Source organism: Aphidius gifuensis, linkage group LG1 (genome assembly GCF_014905175.1).
Source record: "Aphidius gifuensis isolate YNYX2018 linkage group LG1, ASM1490517v1, whole genome shotgun sequence".
NCBI lineage: Eukaryota > Metazoa > Arthropoda > Insecta > Hymenoptera > Braconidae > Aphidius > Aphidius gifuensis.
In genome coordinates this window covers 6078001-6093993 of record NC_057788.1, presented here as the reverse complement: position 1 = coordinate 6093993, position 15993 = coordinate 6078001, and the positions used below count along the sequence as shown (strand labels likewise).

The 15993-nt window shown below is 24.8% G+C and overlaps 4 protein-coding genes across 4 annotated transcripts; 3 read left to right on the top strand and 1 right to left on the bottom strand.

Annotated features, from left to right (window-relative positions):
- Positions 1-422: 422 nt before the first annotated feature.
- LOC122847892 lies at positions 423-2171 on the bottom strand. The gene is made up of 6 exons (XM_044145750.1): positions 2036-2171; positions 1655-1817; positions 1216-1383; positions 903-1061; positions 653-754; positions 423-534 (listed from the first exon to the last, which is right to left on the bottom strand). Exons 1-6 carry the CDS (start codon positions 2169-2171, stop codon positions 423-425), a joined length of 840 nt encoding a protein of 279 aa, XP_044001685.1.
- Positions 2172-2699: 528 nt separating this feature from the next.
- On the top strand, positions 2700-3653 carry LOC122847339 (enhancer of rudimentary homolog). The gene is made up of 3 exons (XM_044144909.1): positions 2700-2752; positions 2850-2937; positions 3019-3653. Exons 1-3 carry the CDS (start codon positions 2750-2752, stop codon positions 3237-3239), a joined length of 312 nt encoding a protein of 103 aa, XP_044000844.1. The 5' UTR covers positions 2700-2749; the 3' UTR covers positions 3240-3653.
- Positions 3654-3810: 157 nt separating this feature from the next.
- LOC122847338 (phospholipase DDHD1-like) lies at positions 3811-7816 on the top strand. Its single transcript, XM_044144908.1, has 8 exons — positions 3811-3901; positions 4007-4549; positions 4777-5118; positions 5832-6002; positions 6086-6214; positions 6290-6431; positions 6516-7381; positions 7448-7816. The coding sequence occupies exons 2-8, from the start codon at positions 4480-4482 to the stop codon at positions 7594-7596; spliced, it is 1869 nt and encodes a 622-aa protein (XP_044000843.1). The 5' UTR covers positions 3811-3901; positions 4007-4479; the 3' UTR covers positions 7597-7816.
- Positions 7817-12615: 4799 nt separating this feature from the next.
- On the top strand, positions 12616-15231 carry LOC122847891. The gene is made up of 8 exons (XM_044145749.1): positions 12616-12867; positions 13221-13395; positions 13699-13866; positions 13996-14154; positions 14324-14380; positions 14520-14624; positions 14801-14971; positions 15135-15231. Exons 1-8 carry the CDS (start codon positions 12699-12701, stop codon positions 15229-15231), a joined length of 1101 nt encoding a protein of 366 aa, XP_044001684.1. The 5' UTR covers positions 12616-12698.
- Positions 15232-15993: the final 762 nt, after the last annotated feature.

Sequence of the window (15993 nt, the reverse complement as noted above, 5' to 3'; positions counted from 1 at the left end):
TTTAGAGAACTTTTTCAATCATTATTTGAATAATAAAAGAAAAAAGGTCCAAAATTATTGATTAATATTAAATTTACCATTGATCACTGGAATTTCTTGGTTCAAAGATGAGATCACCGCTCTCAAGTTGCATTCGAAGTATACCAATTTTTGATCGTCTTTTGTTTTTTTCATCTGCACTTCCATTTTCTAAATTTTCAGTCAAGTTTTTGCTAGCTCGAATGTCAACTGTGTGATAGGCAGTGTAACTGTAAAAAAAAATAATAATATTTGTCATCACAAGTTAATTAGAGATATAAATGAATGATAAATTTTTAATAAATCAAGTTTTATCCCTTACTATAGAACAATAATAATATTATGATAATTGAATAATTTTATTAAACAAAAAATTGATTCAAAATTATTGAATAATGTTTGACTTACGTATCATCAGTATCTTTCATTTTTATTGTTATTGGAGCTCCTTCAAGTGACGCAGTCATTGGAAATTTCAGTTTCATTCTTCCAAAATCATTTGGTTTATCATCAATTCTAAATAAATATAATCAAAAAGCATAATGAGTAATTCTTTTTTTACATAATAATAAATATATTAGTTGAATAATTTCAAAAAAATCGGTTTGAAATAATTGATTAATATTTGACTTACATTCTGGGACTTTTAGTGTCTATTAGTGCCTCGGATATTGGATTTCCGTAACTTTTAAGTATTTCGGCAGAGGCCTCGGTTTGCCTAGGTGCGAAAGACCGTCTGTAAGGTAATAATAATATTATTTATGATGTATATTTTTTTTTAAGATAGAGATATGGTAATTTTTCTTCACTTAATAAATATAATAATTAAATAATTTTAAAAGACAAATAATTGGTTCAAAATAATTGATTAATGTTTAACTTACACGTTATCTGTCAACCCAGCTTGTTTGGATATTATTTTAGCGCTACCCATTTCACAGTCAGAAATAGTTGTTTCTGAAACCATCTTCCATCTACCATTCTTTAACGGTTTAGGTGGGTTTATGTGAGCTTTAACGTAAACTGCGTGTTTCAAAATGAACCTGTAAAATAAAAATAATTTTATTAATAAATTGTCATCAACAGTTTATTAGAGTGATAAATAATTAATCAAATTTCATAATAAGTCAATTTTTTTTTACTTAATAAAAAAATTAGTAATAAATATATTTAAAATTGTTTAATAATTCAACTTACGTTTCATCAGTATCATCTATTTTAAATGTTAATGCATCACCATCAAGTGATATATTCCATTTACCTAAACTGTATGATAATGACTCTTCTTTAGGAGAAATTTTATTGCTTATAGGTTGAATTGATTCTTCGTTAAGTTCAATGCTGAATATTGGAGGAAAAATTAAACTGTAAAATAATAATTATGATAAAATTATTAATGATGTATATTTTTTTACCACATTCATGATAGGTCAATTTTTTTGTCCAAGTGCTTGTTTGATATATTTTTTATAATTATTTAATTAAAAATATAAATTTCATCACGGGACAAAAATTTGAGGTGAAAAGTTGACTTAATTTTGTCACTTCATGTTAAGCACCTGGCCTTAATAATAAATAGGTATAATTTCAATCATCAAAGAATTGGTTTAAAATTATTGATCAATATTTTACTTACTTTTTCTCTCTTTCTCGTGTCATTAATCTTACTTTACCATCACTGAGTAATACCTTAAGATGAACAATATCTGCTTTTCTTATTTGTTCATTAGAAAATAATGATAATATTTTCTTTCCAGTGGTCCGTATGATTTTCCCAAAATTAGTTGATATTTGGTTAGCTTTATAAAAATAATAGATAATAACAATTTTAAAAAATGAATTACATATAAAAAAATACTTGATGACATTTTTTTGGTTTTAATCTGGTTTAGAAAATTATACAGACTTTTTTTTAAATAATTAAATAATTAAATTTATATTAATAATAAAAATAAATAAATGAATAAATACTCGAAGACAATCGAAATACATGTGATCAAGTGTTATTGTTTGTTACCTTGATTAAATGACAATAATGAATTTTTTAAATGATTAGTTGTGAGTGTCATGGATCGTAGATATTTTGTTGAATTATTTAGAGCATATTTTGCTGTGCCAACAAGACGCAATGTATTTCGTAAAATTCCACTCATTTTTTAAGAATGTCAACATTAATTATTTAAACAGTACCTATATAAATTTTTGTGTTATGAACTACTGAATAACTGAACCACGTGTGAGGAAAAAAACACATTAATTTTTTTTTTTTTTTTAATATTTTTTTTTTTTTTATAAATGGCTATGTAGATAAAGTTACTAGAATTTAGGGATTTTTAGAACCGACATTTTTTGAAAATGCGGCATTATGTTTTAATCAAAGCTGATTGGTTATTGAATATATTTTGTAGTTTATTATTTTTCTTCTCTTTTTTTTACATTTATTGTAATTTTGTATCCTTGTTAGATTTTAAAATAAGCGTTGTTGGAAAATAAATATAAAATTGCATTTCGATTTGTGGTTAGATTGTCCGGCTGTTTAATTACAACATCTCTGAATGAAAAGAAAACATATACATATTATTAGTTAAATAATTAGAAAGATCTTTAATATACAAATTAATTTGTTTTTTTTTTTTTTATATATATTGTTTATTTAATAAGAAAAAAATATAAAAAAAAATAAAAAAAATAAAGTTTTTTAAAAATAATTTTTGGAAAACATCAAAACAAAATGGTGAGTCAATTTATATATCATAAATTTAACATTAAAATAATGACGATAATTATTGATTGTTGACATATATTAATTTTTAATTTTTAATTTTTATTAGAGTCACACAATATTGTTGGTTCAGCCTGGTAACAGACCAGAGACAAGAACTTATTCTGATTATGAAAGTGTCAATGAATGCATGGAAGGTATTGTATTATAATTTATTTAATTAATAAAAATTAAATAATTATTACTTCAATTATTTATACATATTTATTTGTCAACAGGAGTATGCAAAATTTATGAAGAACATTTAAAAAGAAGAAATCCAAATACTCCAACAATAACATATGACATTAGTCAATTGTTTGATTTTGTTGATCAACTCACAGATTTATCATGTCTTGTTTATCAAAAATCAACAAATACATATGCACCATACAATAAAGATTGGATTAAAGAAAAAATATACGTTCTTTTAAGACGTGCTGCTGGTCACAGTGAATGACACTATTAATTTGTCTAAATAAACAAATAAATAAACTCAACGAAAAAAAAATTAAACAAAATAAATGAGTTTATTAAATTATTTATACAATTGGCAAGTTTAAAAATATCTCTTTCGTGATATTTTCACTATATATTGTTTATTAATAATATAATAATAATAATACGTAAATTGAATAATTATAAAAAATAAATAATTGTTATTTTTTATTTATTTTTTTCATTAATATTGTTCGAGTCAATTAATTGCTAAAAAGATTTTTATTTTTTCTTTTTATTTTGCCAATTGGTATATAATTTTTGGCACGTGTCAAATGCATTTTAAATCACTCATTTAACATAAATAATAATAACATCAACAAAAAATAATAAATAGTTAATAATCACTTAAATTAAATAGAAAAAAAAAAAGAATGCATTTTTTTGTAATTATAATTATCTATAATAATTTAGAACAATAAATAATTTAATTATGAAAATGAAGTTTAAAATTTTGTTTATTAATTGTTTATTTTATAGTAAGTAGATAGACTGGATTATTTGTAAAATAATAGAAAAATTATCTAGAAGGACAGGAAGAGAGAGGTGGTGGGAATAAATAAATAAATAAAGATGACAGCATAATTTGTCATGCAACTATGCAATATTGCAGTTATCATCATTGTAAGTAATTGACTAAACAAAATCAAATTAAAAAAACAATATTAGAATTTTCTAGAATTTTTAAAAATTTAATTCGGCTATTATTTTTTTATTTATCTATTTTAGTCAAGTGAGTGTGTGTAAGTAAATTCGATAAGAAAAAAAATTTCCCGCCGCAGTTTATGACGACGACGATAATAAAAGTTGAAAAAAAAAAAGAAAGAAAATAGTGATGAAAGACAAGTCGAGCCCAGCAGTCAGTGTTTTAGTCATAAAATTGAATTTGATTGAGTCAGTTCAAAGTGGTGTGCTGAAGAAGTAACTCGTATTTTTCACGTGCTTTTTTTTTTTTTTTTTATTATTTATCTATTTAGTGTGTACACATACATATTCAATTTTGTTTGTGTCAACTTCATGCGGATATAAATTATACTGAATTATACACAAATATACGCCACGTTTATTGATGTCATTGACCAACAGTAATCTCATTGTGATCATTCAAGGAAAACGATAAATAAAAGTGAAACATAAAAAAATAAAATTAGATTAATTAGTGGTATATTTAATAAGAAAAAAAATTTAAAAAACAATTAAACATGTCTAGTGATTTGTTGACTACTGTGGATCCTTTTTGTGAATTGCCAATTGAAACTCTAGAGTCTGGAGGTAAATATTTATTTATTTTTAACAAAATTATTATTATAAAATTTATTTAAATAATTATTTTAATGTTTGTTGTTTTGAGGTTACATAATTGATTAATTTTTTGTTGTTATTTAGTGTCCCCAATATGTCAAAACAAAAAAAAAGAAAAAAAAAATACAAATCATGTTTATTTATGAAGAGGAATATTTTTTTTAAAAAAACTAATTATATTTATTTTTTTTACGTAGTTGGCTTGGATGATTTTACAAAAGAAAATGGTATGGATATTGCTGAAGAAGCTGTTGAAATTTCTTATGCTGAAAAATTAAAACCTGAAGAAATAAGATGGTTTTACAAGGATGGTGTTGATAAAAGATGGATTGAGTTTTGTGGATATGACAGTTTAAGAATTGAAAATGCCTGGAGACAAAAAGAATATTCAAATAATAGTACTAATAATAATCATGATGCTGTTGATAATAATCATGATGATGACAATAATACAAAAGATGTTGAAAATGTCGTTGTCAAAGGTGGCATGTATGATGTTGAATTGGATAATATGAGATGTGTCTCAATCTATTGGCCAGGTAATAACTCTCTTTATTTTACATTAAATATATTAAACTATATTATTATTATTTTTTATTAATCTATAATTCATTCAGTAATCATTCAGACACATTTATTAGTCACACTGAGTAAACATTAAATAAAAAATTATTACGATAATTTATACATTTTGGTAGATATTATTTTTGATGACGACAGCCTTGACTGACTCACCTGTCTAATCAATTATTATTATGTCAAATAAAATACTCAATTGTATACTTAGTTGATAGTTAAAAACTAAAGGATAAATTTTATTTTATTTTGATATCTATAAGTTTTTTTTTTTTTTTTAATTTAAAACCAAACTGATAAGATATTTTATCAGTACATTTAATATTGACTTATACTTTACTTGTTTTTTTTTTTTTTTTTCTTTTCTGAAATATTGGTTTTTTAATTTTTTTTTTTATTATTTATTTTCCATGCTCAGTGATTGTACTGTCCTTGAGTTTTTCTATTTATTTATTTATATTTTTAATCTATTTTACATTTAAAAAAAATTGTTCTTTTTTTTTTTCGTTATTTGTATTCTCAGGGCATTCACTTTTTATTTTATTGATCTTTATTTACTCTGCAGTTATTAAAATAAATAGTACAAATATTTATTTTATTTTTTCAAATTTATTTTATTGATTTAATAATAAATTTTTTAATTGAATAATTAATTGAGTTTATTAATTAATTATAGGTGAAGAATGGGAAATAATGAGAGCAACATGGTACTACGATGCAAGCTGGATTCCCTTGGAGCCAGAACATTCAAAAGTCATTGAAGAAGCTCATCTCAAGCTTTTTGATAAGCAAAATAATTCAACTGGTTCAACACCATCAGATGCTTCACCTTCACATACATACAAAGGTAAATTAAATTGTCATTTAGCTCAATCAAAATTTAAAAAAAAAAAAAAACATTTCTATATATTTTTTTTTATTATTTTCTAGTTCTTCATACAGAACATTTTTCCGAGTTCCACGTTGACTGGCATGCTATTAATGATGTCGCCTTGTACAGTGAATATACAACGAGTAAATTAATGCGTAGCGTGACAACAAGATTAGGATTTAGTAAAAGTACGTAATTAAATAGATAATATAATTTATAAATTAAATAATTCACATATAAATTTAATTATATAATTAATTTAGCTAGTGGCTATCAATTAAGAAGAGGATATAAAACAATTGCTGTTATGGATGATAAACCTTATGATATTGATCATCTTGTATTTGTTGTTCATGGTATTGGTCAAAAACGTGATACTGGAAAAATAATACGTAACACTGCACTGTAAGAAAATAGAACAAATAATATTTTAAACTATTTATTGATGTAATTGTTTTTTATAATTTTAATTCCTTGATATATTTACAGATTTCGTGACTGTGTTGATTGGTGTAAAGAAAAATATTTTCCAAGTTCAAAGCATCGTATTGAATTTTTCCCAGTTGAATGGCGTTCGTCATTAAAACTTGATGGTGACATTGTTGATGCAATAACACCCTACAGTGTTATGAGTATTCGACATTTATTAAATACATCAGCAATGGATATAATGTATTACACAAGTCCACTATATGGTGGTGAAGTTAGATTAGGTTTACAAAAAGAATTAAACCGTTTACATCATATGTTTGTTAGTCGTCATCCAAATTGGTCTGGAAAAATATCAATATTAGCTCATTCACTTGGTTGTGTTATTGTTTATGATATTGTTACTGGTTGGATGGGACATGATAAACATTTATTATCACAAATATCACCAGATATATCACCAGATGGTCTTAAATTCAATATTGAAAATATGTTTTGTCTTGGTTCACCATTATCAGTATTTCTTGCATTACGTACACGAACAACATCAACAAATAAAATTGATTTTGTACCACAATATTTATGTAAAAAATTTTTTAATATATTTCATTGGTCTGATCCAGTTGCATATCGTATGGAACCATTATTAGTACGTGGTTATTCAAAAATAGAACCAGTATTAATAATGCCATATGGTGGTGTTGATGGACAACAAGGTGAACAACCACCATCATCATTATCAAATCCAGATGGAAATATGCCAACATCAGACAATGAAGAAAGAGAAGTTGAGAGTCCAACAGATACACCAATTAGAGGTGGTGATAAAGGCTGGAGTTTATGGGGTCTTGTTAGAGGTGGATGGAATAATAAAGAGGGTGGATCATCACCTATACCAGATAATAATCCAATCCGTCCTGATGAAGGTATTATATTTTTAATTATCATCATCATTATTGCTATTTAATTATTTATTTATTTTTAATTTATAGAATTGGAACAACGACTTGATTATGTTCTAAGAGCTGGTGGACTTGGCAGAAATTATTTGTATACTGTCAGAGCACATACAGCTTATTGGAATAATTATGATGTTGCTTATTTTGTTCTTACCAAATTATTTCCAAATTTGGAAACATGATGTTGGCTTTCGCCGGATGGCAATGACAATAGTCCACCTGAATTTTAAATAATTGTAAGTGATAATAACTAGTCTGATTACAGGTTTCTTTTTTCTTTTTTTTTTTTTTTTTGTCAATTTAATTTTGCACTTTTATGCAACTAGACCTGCCAGAGTGAAGAAATAATTTAATATTAATTCAAGCAAATAATTAACTTAATAAAAAATAATACTAACGACAACAACAAAACTATCTGTGATAAGTTATCACTGATAACGGTTAAACAATACAATAAAATAATTACTGTTATACAATAAGAATATTTCAATAATCGATAGTTGCATAATTTTTGTATTTAGAAAAAAAAAAAAAATAGGCAATTTTCTGATATAAAATATTAAAAGCAAGAGAAAAAAAATATATTAAATAATCACAACGAACTATTTATCATACAATAATAAAAATAAATTTCATTTGGCTGTCATGTTTTAACATGCAATGTCAACATACAAATAAAATAATTAAATTTAAAATATATCATTGAATTAATACGGTTAATAAATAATTTAACGTTGTCACTGAAAATTATTTGTTCACAAAATTTAAATGAATTATAAAAAAGATTTTACAGCCAGTAAAAAATTAATAATGTATTTTTTTTGTAAATTAAATTCTTCTTACATGACATAAAAATTATCTGCTTATTAATTAAATTATAAAATGAAAATTTATTTGAGCTTCAATATAAATAAGCTGCTGATAAAATTGAATAATTAAACAAATTTTTTTGTATAAATATTGTTAGATATAAATGTTAATTGTATCTGTATTGAAATATTTATTTATTGTTAAATTTAATAATTAAATAAGATTTTCAAATGATAATATAACTTGCAACATATGGGATCCAAAGACTGCTTTTGCATGATTAACATTCGTTTATTAAATTGTTAACTTAAAAATAATATGGAATTTATAAATTGATTTGCAATTTGATCAAAAAAAAAAAAAAAAAAACATTTTTGTAATTTGTCACAACCATATCATCACGATGAAAATGTTAAAAACTTGTTTAAAAAATTAATTTAGTGGAACAAATTTGTTAAAAAATAAAAAAAATTATCTCGAAGCAAAGGCAGATACTTTGATAAACAAAAAAAAATTAATATAAATATAAGAAAATTTTTATTCGCTTGTTTAGAGGCTTAGAAAAATGAACGTTTAATAAAAATTCTGTTAAAATGATAAAAATAAAACAAAAAAATGTTGTAAATTTTAGTATATTTAATTTAAAATTATATGATTTATTATGTTGTTAAAAAAACTAATTGTCAGCAATGTTTTTGTAAATATGAAAATTTTATATTTTATATTTTCAATGAGAATTTTGTATAAGCACAGTAGGGCTTATTTTTGTGAGTTGTCTTTTTCTATTCAACACAATAAATCTACAAACTTATTGTGGGTTTACCATCAATGTGGACAAGCAATAATATTTCAGGGATTTCAAGGTAAAATTAGTCAGTTTGAGTTGATCAATCGACAAACAAAGTTGACAACAAAATAAATATAATTTAGACAAATAGAAAAGAAAAAGAAAAAACTCAGTTACAATTGTACGTATTTAAAAGAAAAATTATTTAATTTAATTTTCAATTAATTTATAAAATAAATTAATCTAATAATTGTATTTTTGTGTATTATTTTCAAGATGGTAACGCAAGATAAAAATGTGATTTGTGTACCACAAGAGGTTGAAGATGAAGATGTGGTTTATTCTACAGGAGATGAAGACAATGTCTCCAACTCATCCATTTCTCTGGTTGATGAGGAAACCATCGAAATAAGTTTAAAAGAATATCGTGAAGATCTTCGTAAACTTAACGAATCGTACATTGATTGCACATCAAAAATGCATTCATTGTTATCAACGGCAGTAAATACTTTTAATGAAAACTCAAAATCAAAAGATGATGGTCTTTCATTGTTAAAAAAAATGGAAGAATTAATCAAATCAAAAGAGGAAGAATCATCAATTGACAACAATTCATCTCAAGTTTTATTACGTCTAGAAGTATCACGTTTAAAATTAAAACAAATAATAGATAATCATTATGTATTATTGAATAGTTTACTAGAAAAAATAATTGGCCTAAGTGAAAATTATTTTATATTCAAACGTAAATTTATAAAAGGTTTAAATTCTTATGTTGATCGTCAAACTCGACACATACAATATTTAATTGAGCAATTTTTAAAAAAAAATAATAATGAAAATTAAAAGAAACATGTTTGCAAACAAATTATTGTATAAAGTTTTCAGTCTTGTTTATTATTTGCATAAACATAATGAATTTTGACGACTAAAATAACTCGATTTCATGAATAATATTTTTCTATAAATTGATTAATCAATGACAACAATTGTAATAATAAATAAAACACATTTTGTAATTTATTTTTCAAAATACAATTGTTAAAAACAAAAAAATACTGACGACATTAATTTTTGGTAATTATCAATTTGTTTATTCTTCAAAAAAAAAAAAAAATATATGTAATGAGTGTGCTTGAATTTACTGATTAAATATTTTTTTTAATTATAAATAAAAATTGCTTATATTATTTTAATAATTATAATTAACCTACTATCCAATTAATTGCATGATAATTTAAATAATTCAAATTCTTTTTTGCTTATTCTGTGTTCATAATGATATCTATCTAATTATTTTTTTTAGTACAAGCTGATGGCGCTGAAATTGGCGTCTAAGCTAGCGTCTCGAATCTCCTGATCCAGGGATGATTCGGGTTCCAAGGCCTCAACTTAAATAAATAATTAAAAATGATATAAAATTTAATAAAATTAATTAGAAATTATTAATTAAGTATTAAAATACCCCAAAGAAGTCACAAATATAAAAAAACAACTCTCTGGAATAAGTTACATCGTATTTAAAGAGAACAAATTCAGGGGTTTTTAGCTAAATAATTTTTTTAACTATGATAGAGTTGAGGTTGAGTCGTTATTTTTTTTTTATTAAATTGTCTAGGATCTAAGCTAGTTCAGGAAAAAAAATGGAAATTTTTGAAATGGTCAAAAGGGGGTAGGGGGTGGATTTTAATTGTTTTTATTTTTTTTAACTATGATAGAGTTGAGGTTGGGTCATTATTTTTTTTCTATTAAATTGTCTAGGATCTAAGCTAGTTTAGGAAAAAAAATGGGAATTTTTGAAACGGTCAAAAGGGGGTAGGGGGTGGATTTTAACTATTTTTAATTTTTTTGTCTATGATGGGGTTGAGGTTGGGTCATTATTTTTTTTCTATTAAATTGTCTAGGATCTAAGCTAGTTTAGGAAATGGAATTTTTAAATGGTCAGGTAGGGGGTGAATTTTATTGTTTTAATTTTAACTATGATATTGAGTTGGGGTTATTTTTTATTAAATTTTATAGAATCTAAGCTAGTTTAGGAAAAAAAATGGAAATTTTTGAAATGGTCAAAAGGGGGTAGAGAGTGGATTTTAATTGTTTTTTGATTGCGATAATTACGAATTTGAATTTCTTTTGTCTCTGTCTTTTGCCGCAGAGGGCGTCAGTTTCTGATATTAAAAAAAATAGAAACAATTAAAATCCACCCCCTACCCCCTTTTGACCATTTCAAAAATTCCCATTTTTTTTCCTAAACTAGCTTAGATCCTAGACAATTTAATAAAAAAAAAATTACGACCCAAGCTCAACTCTATCATAGTTAAAAAAATTAAAAACAATTAAAATCCACCCCCTACCCCCTTTTGACCATTTCAAAAATTCCCATTTTTTTTCCTAAACTAGCTTAGATCCTAGACAATTTAATAAAAAAAAAATTACGACCCAACCTCAACTCTATCATAGTTAAAAAAAATAAAAATAATTAGAATCCACCCCCTACCCCTTTTTGACCATTTCAAAAATTCCCATTTCCATCGATTTTTCAACATTCTTCCCCGTTTTACTCAGCACAGCCGACCATAAAAAGCCTATGCTAGTAAACGTATTAGTGTATCGAACCAATGGCATAATAATATAAATAATCCAAATCCTTTTTTGTTTATTCCAGGCTCCAAATCATAATAATATTCATCTAATTATTATTTTTTTAGTAGTTGAGAGCAAAAATCTAGAAAAATTGACGTTTTTATTAAGAGGCTAGAATATGAAATTGAGGAGGGTGTGGCTCCAGTTCATTCAGGCATTTGGCTGAATTACTCCTCGCATGTTCTGTGCTCCTAGTAGATCTTTTAATTTTCATTTTTAAAATGCTGTTGCAACGACAGATAATAGATGGCGTTACAATGTTCTAGTCCTGACGGCCAAATAAAAAATATAAGAAAAATATGGACGTTGGTATTAGAAATATAGAATGTGAAAAGAGGTATTCACTCTCCTTGATAAGAAGATTGAAAAAAATTTTGAATAAACATTAGGTGTAAGTTCCGACTTCCGTCTCCCTTAGTGCTTCCTGGACTTTATTTTTCTCCAATTGTACTGTTAATCGGAGAAACCAAAAGTAATGCGCCAATTAATTTCCTTTTTTACTCGTAGTTCTTTAATTGACAGTACGACAAAAGCGCTATAGATGTGCCGAGATCTATCGAACACACCTAATGACTGATTCGTACCAGGAATACAGAATGTAAGAGGAGTAGTTACTACTTTTGGCCAAATACTTTTCCACTATTCTGTGTTCCTAATAAGATACTGGTATTTTCGAGCTAACAACGACTCAACAACAACAGAGCCAAGTACACTAAATACTCTAAATATTGAATCTCCAAAAATACAATTTAAAAAACGTAGTAATACTATGCTAGTGATGGATTATTTGTATAAAAATATTGATAATAATATTAATGCAATAAATGCTCTTGAATTTAAACTACCACCAATATTATTACGTATTCCCTACAGTTGTCTATAGTCAGTAGTATTTTGGAAGGATATTTTTTTTTCTTCCCACGTGCCCCCATAAACAACCTTGTTGACATGCCAATGTGTTTTTTTGACATTGTCTACCAGTTCATCACACAAAAATCTATTTAGCTATTTATTGTTTAAATAATTGGTATTAAAAACTGATAAAAAATGAGTGGAATTTTAAGAAATACATTGCGTCTTGTTGGTACAGCAAAATATGCTCCAATAACTAATTCAACAAAATATCTACGATCTACGACGCTCACGACTAGTCGAATTAATTCATCGCTAGTACTTGAACCAAATAATTATGTCCGCCGGTCACATCATGCTCAAGGTATATTATTATTTTAAGTTTAATTTTTGTAAAAAAAGTAGGCCTGTATTAATTACAAAGAATTTATGGTGGATATAACGACATAACGTGTGATTTTGAGTAAATTTGGGGTTATTTTATATAAAAGTTTTAGCTAGAATGAGCTACAATTTGGTATCCGTTGTACCAGCTAAATTTACCTAATCACAGTTTATATCAATTTATATCCACTTTAAGTTGACGGAATTAATGACAATAGCCATTTTTCTAAATTACTAAATCATAGAAAAACAAAAAAATTACCATCAAATATTATTTTATATTTAATTCAAATATATTCTTTTAAATTGATATCATTTATTATTTTTATAAAGCTATCCAAAATTCAACTGGTTCTTGGTCAACCATACGGGCTGCTGAAAAGAAAATATTATCAATATTTGCTAAAAAAGAAGTAAAAACAGTAAATATTAATAATAATTTTATGGTATCACTTGATAGTGGTAAAGTAAGATTAATAACACCAAAAATTTTCTTTGGAAGAAAAAAGTAAGTAGAATATTGCGCAATAATTTCAAACCATTCTTTGATAATTAAAATTATTTTTTATTAAGGCCAGGTGCTTAACATCCAGTGATAAAATTATGAAAATTTTTCACCTCGAAGTTTGGTCTCATGATGAAATTTCTATTTATAATTAAGTAATATTATAAAAAATATATCAAACTGTTAAAAAGAAAGAGCACACGTGTCAAAAATTACTAGATGTTAAGCACCTGGACCTATCTTAATTAAACTGTTGATAAAACAATATACATCATTAATAATATTATCATAATTATTATTTTACAGTTTAATTTTTCCTTCTACATTCAGCATTGAACTTAACGATAAATCAATTAAACCCAAAAGCAATAAAATTGCTGCTGAAGAGGAAAAAACATCATTTAAATTAGATAATTGGTATGGATTACTTGATGGTGGAAAATTAACACTAAAATTAAAAGATAGTAATGAAACGTAAGTTGAATTTCAAAACAATTTCGAATATATCTATTATTCTTTTCAATTAATTATTTATATTTCTAATAAACTGTTGATGACAAATATAGGTGGTCCATTATTGATATCATTATTTTTATTTTACAGTTTTATTTTGAAACACACAGTTTACGTTAAAGCTAAAAATAACCCACCTGAATATTCAGAAGATGAAGGCTTATTATTCGATCCACCGAAACTTGATTCTGATGTTAGAATTTATTCCTGTAAAATAATATCAAAACCAGATGGGTTGGAACCTTTACAGTAAGTTAAACATTAATCAATTATTTTAAACCAATTTTTTGCTTGTTAAAATTATTCAATTATTATTATTATTATTATTATTATTAATGTTCTATTAAGTGAAGATCAATTACTATCTCTGTCTTAATAAAAAATATACATCATTAATAATATTATTATTACCTTACAGTCGGACTTACACACCCGTACGTGGTAATATCCCTTCAAAAAAAAATGATGGCAAAGTGTAAGTTGAATATTAATCAATTATTTCAAACCAATTTTTCGTTTTTTAAAATTATTTAATTAATATATTTATTATTGATGTTTTTATCATTATGTATAAACAAAGAATTACCCATTAGGAATTTTGATAATTTATTTAGAACTGATTGTCCAGATGAGTTCGGAAAAATGAAACTGAAATTTCCAATGACTGTGGTACTTGAAGGAGGTCAACAAAAAATAAAAATAAAAGATACTGATGATAAGTAAGTCAAATATTATTCAATAATTTTTAATTAATGTTTTATTTATTAAAATTATTTAATTATCACATTATTAATGTTGCATAATATTAAGGGATAAAAAGTGACTAATTAAAGATATATCATTTATTTATATCTCTAATAAACTTTTAATAACAAATATTATTTTTTTTTTACAGTTTCATTGTCTATCATCAAGTTGAGATTCGAGCTTACAAAGAACCTGCTGAAACTGTAACAAATTCCGGTTCGAACACAGAAGGAAATAAAATATCAAAAATTGGTATACTTAAAATGCGACTTAATAGCGGTAATTTATTGATTGAAGAAATCGATTCTAGTGATCAACGGTAAAATGAATATTAATCAATAATTTCGAACTTTTTTCTTTTATTATTTAAATTATTATTATTATTATTATTATTATTATTAATATATCTGAATGAAAAAGTTCTCCAAAAAACTATTTATAAATAATATCCATCATTAATAATATTGTTTTTTATTTTACAGGATACTCATCAGACAAGAAGTTGACATTAAAATTGACTTAGATAGTGAAATACCAAGTATTCTTATGAACCCTCATGTAATAAATTATCAAAATTAATAATAATTATTTTTTTTTCTTTTAATATATAACTTAGTATATCCCTATACTTTTTCGTTTTTTGTTTTTCGTCTAATATATAATTTTTATATTATTTTTTTTGTTTTTTGTTAAATAATATATTATAATTAAATTATAATACATTGTCATATTATTTTATTGGTTTTGATTATGATTTTTAATTGTAGTACATTCGATTAATGATCATTTCTACCAATAATATAAACAATTTAATTCATGCTCATATCTATGAAAGTTAAAATAAATAACTTATAATAAAACATACTACTTGCATTTTTTTTTTCATCTTTTAGCAATTTTTAAAAAGACAATTGGGTTATCAATATATAAGTATTATTATTATTGTTAAATCATACTATTTAATTTTTATTTTTTACTTTCTTATTTTGATTGTGTGATTGATGAGTGTGTTGCATTTTATTGCTGACGTAATGTTATGATAGCAACGCACATAAGTAATGAAGTACATTCCATCGATTTCTACATTTTCCCCCTGGCCACCTGTGTTTTACTTAGCACAGATGACCACAAAAAACATAGTAAACGTAATATTGTGTCGAACCAATGGCATGATAATTTAAATAATCCAAATCCTTTTTTGCTTATTCTGTGTTCATAACGATATCTATCTAATTATTATTTTTTTTACTATAAGCTGAGAGCAAAAATCTAGAAAAATTGACGTTTCTATTAGGAGCATAGAATGTGAATAGAGGTATTCAGTCTATTCAGGCATTTGGC

What these genes read in the sequence shown, in the direction of transcription:
- LOC122847339 (XM_044144909.1), top strand. An exon ending in TGTCAATGAATGCATGGAAG is followed by an intron (nt 2,938 to 3,018) that starts GTATTGTATTAT and finishes ATTTGTCAACAG; the next exon opens with GAGTATGCAAAATTTATGAA.
- LOC122847338 (XM_044144908.1), top strand. Translation starts at nt 4,480, where the DNA reads ATGTCTAGTGATTTGTTGACTACTGTGGATCCTTTTTGTGAATTGCCA. An exon ending in TGAAACTCTAGAGTCTGGAG is followed by an intron (nt 4,550 to 4,776) that starts GTAAATATTTAT and finishes TTTTTTACGTAG; the next exon opens with TTGGCTTGGATGATTTTACA. An exon ending in AAGATTAGGATTTAGTAAAA is followed by an intron (nt 6,215 to 6,289) that starts GTACGTAATTAA and finishes TAATTAATTTAG; the next exon opens with CTAGTGGCTATCAATTAAGA.
- LOC122847892 (XM_044145750.1), bottom strand. Translation starts at nt 2,171, where the DNA reads ATGAGTGGAATTTTACGAAATACATTGCGTCTTGTTGGCACAGCAAAA. An exon ending in ATTATTGTCATTTAATCAAG is followed by an intron (nt 1,818 to 2,035) that starts GTAACAAACAAT and finishes ATTTTTATAAAG; the next exon opens with CTAACCAAATATCAACTAAT. An exon ending in GCTGGGTTGACAGATAACGT is followed by an intron (nt 755 to 902) that starts GTAAGTTAAACA and finishes ATTACCTTACAG; the next exon opens with ACGGTCTTTCGCACCTAGGC.
- LOC122847891 (XM_044145749.1), top strand. Translation starts at nt 12,699, where the DNA reads ATGAGTGGAATTTTAAGAAATACATTGCGTCTTGTTGGTACAGCAAAA. An exon ending in CCGGTCACATCATGCTCAAG is followed by an intron (nt 12,868 to 13,220) that starts GTATATTATTAT and finishes ATTTTTATAAAG; the next exon opens with CTATCCAAAATTCAACTGGT. An exon ending in TTAAAAGATAGTAATGAAAC is followed by an intron (nt 13,867 to 13,995) that starts GTAAGTTGAATT and finishes TTTATTTTACAG; the next exon opens with TTTTATTTTGAAACACACAG.